Raw genomic sequence first — 9,028 nt, 5'->3', positions numbered from 1 at the left:
GGGGGTGCACTCCCGGCTCACTGTTCCCTCGAACCCCGGGGTTTCGCCCCTTCCCCCCTCCACCCCCCCCCCTTATCCGACCACGTAGCACGGCCCCCCGCCCTTTTTTTTTTTTTTTTTTTTTTTTTTTTTTTTTTCAGTTTTTGTAGAGACAGGGACTTGCTATGTTGCCCAGGCTGGTCTCAAGCTCCTGGCCTTCAGCCTCTGCCTCCTGGAGCGCTGAGATTATAGGCTTGAGCCACTGAGCCTGGCCTAATAATTTACATTTAAATAGCCTTAGGGAGCCCTGAACATGTTCTACACAGACTGCAGCTCTGAGCCCTCTGAACACAAAACTCTGTCCATGTCCTCCCTAGACTCTTCCTCAAGGGAGAACCAGGGCCTCTGACTTCGACACAGACACGCGTTGATCCATCCACAGGGGGCTTTCCTCAGCTCTGTAGCATGGGCGCAGTGTGGGGAGGGTGGGGACTGGTTACCGGGGCAACCAGGAGCTGTATTGGTGCCAGCCCAGCTGTGACCCATATCTTCAGTCTTAGACTTGTTGGATTCTTATCAAGAATGAAAATCATCTGTCGTTCTACCTCTTGAGAATGTAAACCATCTGTCGTTCTACCTCATCTCTCTGTTTTGGTTATCTCTAAGGTCTGCCTAGCTTGTAGTTTTTTTTTCTGAAAAAATTTAGTAAGTAACTTGTGTCTCTTCCAGTAATCTTTTCTCCTGTACATAAATTTCTCTTCTGAATTCTACCCCCCAATCCATAGAGTCCACTTAGCAAGCATCACTTGTGAAGAAGAGGAAGACTACAGAAATTCCATTTTAAAATCTATCAAGTTTGGTTGCTTTATTTTGTTATTTAACTTACCTTTTATTTGCAGTCACCAAAGAGAAACCTAAAATAACACTGGCAGTCACATTTTATACACTCCCTTAGAAATGGTTTGTTATTGGCGTGTATATATGATTTATGTTGTATGCGTATGGTTAGCAATAATTTTAAAATGTGATGTTTATTGAATGCTACAGGCACTTTTCTGTGCATATTTTTTGTATTATCTCATTTAATACTCCCAAGAATCCAATCAAATAGATCCTGTTACCATTCCTACCTCACAGGAGAAAAATGGAGCACAGAGAGACTAAGCCCTTTGTCAAGCTCATACAAGCCTAGTGGTGGAACCAGGTTGCCTATGTTTATTATCTCTAGTTTAGTATCAACATTATTACTACTCTTTCTTATTACTACTCTATTATACTATCATTACTGTCATTATTATTACTCTCTCTTTTATAGTTCTGTTGCCCTATCTTCTAAAATCAAATGTTGCAAACCTGTGATGATTCAAGGCCTGAAGCACTGCAAACTCAAGCTGTACCCCCAATAACAAAGAGAAGTGCACTCTTGGGGTGCTCTAGAATAGACCTAATAATGGTTTAATGGCTCAAGGCACAAAAAAGAAAAGACAGTGAGCTAGGGAAAGGACACCTGGGGGTGAGCCCAGCCCCACTGAAAGTGAAAACAACAGTGTTGGTCTGTGGCCAGTTCCATTCGTTCTTGCCCTTTGGACACACTTGGTGCGTGGCCCCAGCCTTTGACCTGCCCTCATCTCTCCTGAGCTATGGCCAGTTATGCCAGCGAGGACAGTTTGTAACTCTGGTGTGAGACACTCTAGGGAATGGCCTCATGGCCTGCACACAGGAGAGTGCTATTCATCCATTCATTCACTCGAAAACATGCCACAACTATTTTCTGTTTACTGTGTGTCAGGCCTAGGGGGTACAATGGTTAACAGAAACAGCCACAGTCCCTGCCCTTTTAGGGGTAAAGTCTAGTTGCAGAGACAAACATTAATCAAATTCTCAGACTGTCAGTTGTTGAGCTGCCACAGGGACAAGTGCAACCGTGAAATGGCATCATGAGAGTCCATCATGGAGGTTTCACTTCCCTGAGGAAGTGGCATGGGTGCTGAGATCAAAGGATGAGAAGGGCTAGCTCAGGGAAGAAGGAAACAGGGATACAAAGGCCCCATGGGAGAAGTGTTGCAGTGGGAGGGACTGGAAGAGGCCAGGGAGCTCCTGTGGAGATATGGAGGTGCATGGCTCCTAAAGAGGCTGGAGCCATGTGGAGGCCATGCCATGCATGCTTAGCAGTGTAAGTGTTTGGTCTTGATCCTGAGGTTAGTGGGAAGCCTCTAAAGGGTCACAGGCAGAAGCAACATGGCCAGCTTTGAGTTCTCAAAGATCACTCTGGCTTTGGGGTGAATGCTAGAGTACGGTGATGGTGGTAGGCTGACAGCACCTGGGAAGAGAAGATGAGGACTTCCCCATGTATGAGGCACAGGGAGCCTCTGACCTCTCAGGAATTACATTCTGCAGGTTAAAATCCCACAACAAGGTGTTTTGGCAGAGCCTGTTCAGGCTGGGGCAGAGGGTGCCATTGTTCCTGGGGCCATGTTCAGACAGTTGTTCAGGACTGGAGCTAACATATGTAGAGGATCTACTGGGCACCTGGCTCTTTGTAGCCCCTGTACAGTGACCTTAGGACTCAGGAACTCTACTACAGCAAGTGCTGTAGAGATCTCATCCTGTCACCCAGGTGGAATATGTGTGATGGACACAGACAATTGTTACCTGGTCATTGAGCGGTATGCCTTTTCCCATCTTCCTTCGATTTTCCTCCGGGTGATAGTCATCAGCATCATAGAATTTCCATCCCAGCTTTAAGAACAAAGCGAAAGAGTGTATGTGGCAGGCAGATGGGCCAATGTGATAGTCATTGTGGGGTTACTAACAGGCAGGTGTAGAAACAATACCACCCGCCTGGTTCCCTTCAACCCCAAGGACAACCCCCAGGAGGGAAGCACCTTGTCATGCCATTTCACAACCCCCATGACTGGGCTACCACAGCCTCCTTTAATTCATTACTTTTTTTTTGAAATGTAGTCTCACTCTGTCACCAGGCTGGAGTACAGTGGCGCAATCTTGTCTCACTGCAACCTCCACCTCCTGGGTTCAAGTGATTCCCCTGCCTCAGCCTCCTGAGTAGCTGGGACTACAGTAGGCGTGTGCCACCATGCCCGGCTAATTTTTGTATTTTTAGTAGAGACGGGGTTTCACTATATTGGCCAGGATGGTCTTGAACTCTTAACCTCATGATCTGCCCACCTCCCAAAGTGTGGGGATTACAGGCGTGAGCCACCGCACCCTGCCTATTCATCACTATTTGTAATCACCAAGGAGAAAAACAAAATTGCTCCAATGGGGTTCAAAGCCATGTGGAAGTATCTGTACAAAGCAGAAAAAAGGCAGAGATGCAAGGAGAACAGAACACAATGGGACAAGCACTCGGAAGGCATTAGGACAGGTTACTAACCTCAGATGCCAGCAGGGCGCCCACGGTGGATCTGTAGAGAGGACACAGATGTTCCCGTTACTGCCCTGCCCAATGTGTGGAGCTTCCTTCTGTGCAAGGATGTCTGGGAAAGGGACGGCTGCCTTAGCGGGAATTTAAACACCAACCACCGTGTAATCCTAAAGCAGTGATGCCCGTGACCGTGGAGTCTGGAGACTGGCCTTAGCTGATCCCCACGAATGTCAATGAAGAAATAATTAGTTAACACTATTTCTTTCTCAAAAGGCAATATATAAGATCTCATCAAACCCAAGTTTTTTCTTCAGTAATCAGTTTTTGGTCCCTGTTGTGTAATTTTTTTTTTTTTTTTTTTTGTGGTGGGGATGTTGAATTCATAAAGTGATAAAATTCTGCTGAAAATATTGAATGGAGGGGTCTGATGGAGGATTTAATCTCCAGCAGCACCCATGTAAAGTTCAGGACACTCATAAAAGCATAAAAACATTTTTGGAGTTTAAAAGAGACACACTCCTAAAATAAGGGACATGGGTCAATATCTCACGAATCACCGGCACTTGTTAAGACTGGGAGTTAAATGTTCTCTGTGTAGAGCATTTGGTAACTATCTGTTCATACTCTACCAGGCAGCATGTGCTAGTGAAAGGGGCTCGGGACTCAGTACTGGAGATGGGGCCACAGCTGCCTTCTGCCACTAAATGAGTGCTCCCAGCCAAGTCACCTGTTCCTTTAAACCTCAGTTTTCTCACCTGCAAAACAAGGGATCTGAGCCACATGATGTATCCATCCACCTACATTTCATTTCTTTATTGAGCACCTACCAGTTCCCAGGATGTAATGGTAAGCTCACTGACACATGGCCTCAGCTATCCTAAACAGTCTAGTACCATAGGGTAGGGGTGGAGGCCAGCAGACAATGACCCATAAAGTGCTTTCTCACTTTCAATGTTTAAAGTGTTGCCCAAATGCCAATTATTTAAGCACCATCTTCCTAATTTTTACCTATCCCCATACTATTTTATCATGCCCTCTTAAATTTTGCATATCACCTCAACATTTTGATGTTTTTATTTAATTGCTTCACTTTTAAAAATTAAATAAGTGTGTTAAAGAAGGAAACTTTCTTTCATTCCCTTGCACAAGAAGCTATCATCACTTGCCTTGAATAGAAGGTACCTGAAAAGCTGTATATAATGAAAACAGAACAATGTGATTAAATTCTAGCTGGATACTGTTGCCTAACAAAGGTCCTCTTTCTTTCACTAAAAAGCTATCAGAGAGGTGTTAGACACACTTGTACCAAACTGAGATCTGCTCCTGGATGTAACCAAAGGTTGCGAGAGCAGTGAAACCTTTCCCATTATGTTCATTCTATTGAAAGCTGCGCAGGGAGACATGCAGCCTACGGATGAATAGACCATCCTGGCCAAACTCCATGGCTGGTTAAGTCAGAAGTGTGCATAGCAGAAATCACACTTAAGACCAAGTTAGGTTGGACCCTGTGGCTCACGCCTATAATCCCAGCACTTTGGGAGGCTGAGGCAGGCAGATCACTTGAGGCCAGGAGTTCGGGACCAGCTCGGCCAACATGGCAAAATCCCGTCTCAACTAAAAATACAAAACTTAGCTGGGCATGGTGGTGCACGCCTGTAACCTCAGTTACTCCGGAGGCTGAGGCATGACAATCGCTTGAACTCAGGAGGCAGAGGTTGTAGTGAGCCGAGATCACGCCACTGTACTCCAGCCTGGGCGACAGAGTGAGTCTGTCTCAAAAAAAAAAACAAACAAACAAACAAACAAACAAAAAACAAGTTAGATTAGCCATGAATGAACATGCCAGCCAGCACTCATAATTTGAAAGCAGAGGTAAAGAGATGTGGGTGTAGACTGTCAGGAAGAAGATGGGAAAAGAAAAACCACTGTCTGTCTAAACCAGAGAACACCTGGACTCTTGAATATGCACCAAAGACCCTGGCAGAAATAAAGCACAGTGCTGGGCCCAAAAATACTGGTCAGACCCAGGATTACAAATCAAGATTTGGGGTCCATATGTCTCCCAGTGGGTTGGTCTAAATCAGGAGCAAGGGACTTAAAAAGACAACACAGACCAATGGGGGAGAAGGAAGGGATGCAGAATAATGAGAAAGGTATTCAAAAGGTCTGAGCTTGTTTCATCAGCAAAGGGAAGGAAACCTAGAAGGAGATGTTAAGGGTGGCTTCACTAAGATTGTGAAAATATAAAGAAAATTAACACTGCCATCCACTCAAATGCCTGCCATCTTCCATCCATCCATCCATTCATTAAGTCAACAAGTATTTAGTGAGTATCTATGAAATGCCAGGAACTAACTGTTCTAGACACATGTATCAGTAAATAAAAAGGAAAATGATCCTTTACATTCAGGTGGGGGAAGACAGTAACAAACTTAGTGCTTGAGGTCACTGTGTTTTAACAGTGTTCTAAATGGAGTCTTTCTGTTTTGAGACTATTGTTCTCTTCAGCCATTAGGCTGTGATAAATATTTTTCTAAACGCTATGGTGTATAATTAAAAAGTCCTGTAGGGCTCCAACAGGGGTTCACAAAGTCACTAAAGAACTTGATGTTGCTACATCCAATGATGAATATAATCAAGTCCCAGTCTTTTTATTACTCAGCTAGTCAATAACATTGGACACATCTCCCTGACCCTGCGCCACTGAAAGTCCCCAGGGTTCAGTTCTTGGCCAGCTTCTTTATCTACACGCACTCCTCTGGTGATCTCAACACCTTAGATCTTTAAGTACACCCACACAACAGTGATTCCACAGTTAGATCTAAAGTCCCTCTCCTCTGAACTTCAGACTTGGACATCCAACCACCACCCACTTGACGACTGATTGGCTCGTCCAAGTCACCATATCCCACACTGAGCTTCTGAGGTTGTCTTCCAAATCTGCTCTATCTACTGCTTCCCCATCTCAGTTTGTGGCAACTCCCTCCTTCCAATTACCCAGGCCTAAAACCTTGAATCATCCTTGACTTCTCTCTCGTCTTCTTACACCGAACATCCAGTCCACAAACACATCTTTCTGACTCTACCTTCAAAATATTGCCAGCATATGACCACATTCTCTTCTCCTGCATTGTTTCTGACTTCATCTCCCATCATGCTTCCCCTCACTCAGCCACAATGGCTTCCTTCCTGCTCCTTAAAGAAGCCAAGCCTTAGCTGGGCGCGGTGGCTCACGCCTGTAATCCCTGCACTTTGGGAGGCTGAGACGCGTGGATAACCTGAGGTCAGGAGTTTGAGACCAGCCTCGCCAACATGATGAAACCCTGTCTCTAGTAAAAATACAAAAAATTAGCTGTGCATAGTGGCGGGCGCCTATAATCCCAGCTACTTAGGAGCCTGAGGCAGGAGAATTGCTTGAACTCGGGAGGCGGAGGTTGCAGTGAGCCAAGATTGCACCACTGCACTCCAGCCTGGGCAACAGGAGTGAAGCTCCGTCTCAAAAAAAAAAACCAAAAAAACAAAAAACAAAAACAAAAGAAGCTAAGCCTCAGAACCTTTGCACCTGCCATTCCCTCTGCCTCTCCTGCCCTTTCCTCAGCTATCCACATGGCGGATTCCTCAAGTCTTGCAGGTCTTTGCTGAAACGCCACTCCCCCAGAGGAGCCTTCCCTGACCATTCTGTCTGGCACTCTGTTCCACTTACTCCAGAGCATCTATCACCAACTCACACACTACATATATTCATTTACTGTCTCCCATACCAGAATGTAAATCCTTTGAGGGCAGGGATTTTATCTGTCCTGTTTGCTATATGACAATGACATAGAGTAAGGATTGAGCTCAATAATTACTGAGTACATGAATATCACAAGTTATACATCATAGGGATTAGGCCTCCCTCATCTGATCCAAGACTCAGAGGGGGTACATGAACTGCCCAGGCTTACACAGCCAGACAGCAACAGAACCAAGACCTAGGGCTCTTCACTCCGGTTACATCATACCATGGCAATGATTTTACATTCTCCAACTGATTCAAATCATATGGCAGCTAGGGATTTGGGGGCTGCATGTTTTCTTTCAATTTCAGTTCAAGATTTCTTATCTTTGTGGCTGAGAACCCTACAATAATTTTGGAAAGCAAAACCCATCTACCTGGAGTAAATCTTTAATATACACCTGGCTACACAGGCCACAACATGGGCCGTTCCTGATTCAGAAAATTCTAGAAGGGTCCTATAGGCCCTTGAAGGTTATGATGTTTTAGCTGATCAGGTTCTGTCCTTTGCTGCCTGTGGTCGAATGCTACAGTAGCTGTCTTTTCTGATAAAGGGCACAGTTAGACTTTGGTTTAAACAGAAAGCCAAATGTTAACTCCTCAGTCTCCAAGTTAGCACACTGGGCCACCTGTGTGGTTTCCACAATTCTCTTCTTTCTTTCCAAACCCTCAGGAGCCACCCTCCATATTAACGCTGTCTCCTTCCAGGTTAAGCTGATGAAAGGAAGGGGAAAACGATTCACTTTCCAAAATCGAATCGGAGAAGTCCAGGGCCTCACAGGAGGAGGCCGCTGTGTGTCCAGATGGCCAAAGGTCTGTGAGAGCCTGGGCCGTGGTTTGCGTCCTCTCGCTAGAGGCCGTGCGCCCTCCCTCCTGGCCCCGACAAGGCGCCCCGAAACCTAGCCCCGCGCCGCTCGCTAGGCCTCCACCTGCGCGGCCCCGCAGCCGCCTCTTCAGGAGCGGCTTCCTCCCTGAGCCTGCGGTCGCCGCAGCCTCCCCGTCTTAGAACGGGAACCTGGAGCTCGGATGCGGTCCCAGGATGGGCTCCCCGCGAGCAGGCTGGAGGGCGGGGAGAGGGCGCGGCAGCCGCGGGCCTCGGTTTCTTCATCTGCAAAGGGAAGGGTGGGGGGTCCCCAAGACCCCAGTCCACCGGCAGGGACGGCGACGCTTCCGGCCCCCGCCGCGCCAACAACACCTGTCCCGGGCGCCCCACGCCTTCTCCCGGACCTACTTCCCCGAGCCGCTCACGCCCATCACCAGCACCGCGCCCGGCGCCGCCATGACCCGAGCTCGGCTCCTTCCCGTCGCCTTCCGGGCCCCGCCGGCCCCGGCCTACCCCGCACCCGAGGGGCGGAGCCGCCCTCGCCCCGGCCGGGGCAGTGAGGGCCGTGCCCCTCTGCGAGCTCCCCGTTTTCCCGCGGCCGTTTTCAATGCTTTCCGCCTCCCTTTCCCAACCTCCCCGCCTCTCTCTCCTGCCCCTTCTTTTCCTCTCCCCTCCCCTCCCTCTTTCCTCTTCCCGGCAGTGAAGCGCGCGCCCGGTCTGGCGCTCTCGTCTCCCTGGACTGGAGGCAGCCGCCCAAAGCCCCGCCACCTGTCGTCCTACTGCTCCTCTTGGTTCCAGAGGAGCCTGAGCCTGGCAGGCCGGATCCTCATCCACCCATGGAAAGCATTCATTCATTCATTTATAAAAATGTTCTTTTAAAAAGAATAAACAGAAAATAAGACTCATACTTTCCCACACCAGGCAGCAATAAGCAGCACTTCCTAAAACGACTCCCCTTTCCCCGCGCCCCCTCGTAGATAGATGGGGATGAATATTTTGTAAAACTGGGATCAGGCCGTACACAGCGTTTTGTAATCTGGCCTTTTGTCACAATAATAAATGG

General features: G+C 47.6%; 1 protein-coding gene across 6 annotated transcripts in view; it reads right to left on the bottom strand.

Moving 5' to 3' along the window:
* Nucleotides 1-8,588, bottom strand: part of IDNK (IDNK gluconokinase) — a 20,189-nt gene extending 11,601 nt beyond the window's left edge. Inside the window, exons 1-4 of one of the 6 annotated variants that reach the window (XM_058445733.1) lie at nucleotides 8,374-8,410; nucleotides 4,120-5,133; nucleotides 3,374-3,404; nucleotides 2,632-2,718 (exon numbers count right to left, since the gene is read on the bottom strand). In XM_058445733.1, the coding sequence (XP_058301716.1) occupies nucleotides 2,632-2,718; nucleotides 3,374-3,404; nucleotides 4,120-4,172 (171 nt within the window). In that variant the 5' untranslated portion in view covers nucleotides 4,173-5,133; nucleotides 8,374-8,410. The other 5 variants (XM_058445735.1, XM_032164379.2, XM_032164381.2 and 2 more) reach the window with 5 other exon arrangements.
* Between the last annotated feature and the right edge of the window lie 440 nt (nucleotides 8,589-9,028).

Source organism: Hylobates moloch, unplaced genomic scaffold, assembly GCF_009828535.3.
Source record: "Hylobates moloch isolate HMO894 unplaced genomic scaffold, HMol_V3 SCAFFOLD_10, whole genome shotgun sequence".
Classification (NCBI taxonomy): Eukaryota; Metazoa; Chordata; class Mammalia; order Primates; family Hylobatidae; genus Hylobates; species Hylobates moloch.
This window is presented reverse-complemented; position numbering and strand designations above follow the sequence as displayed.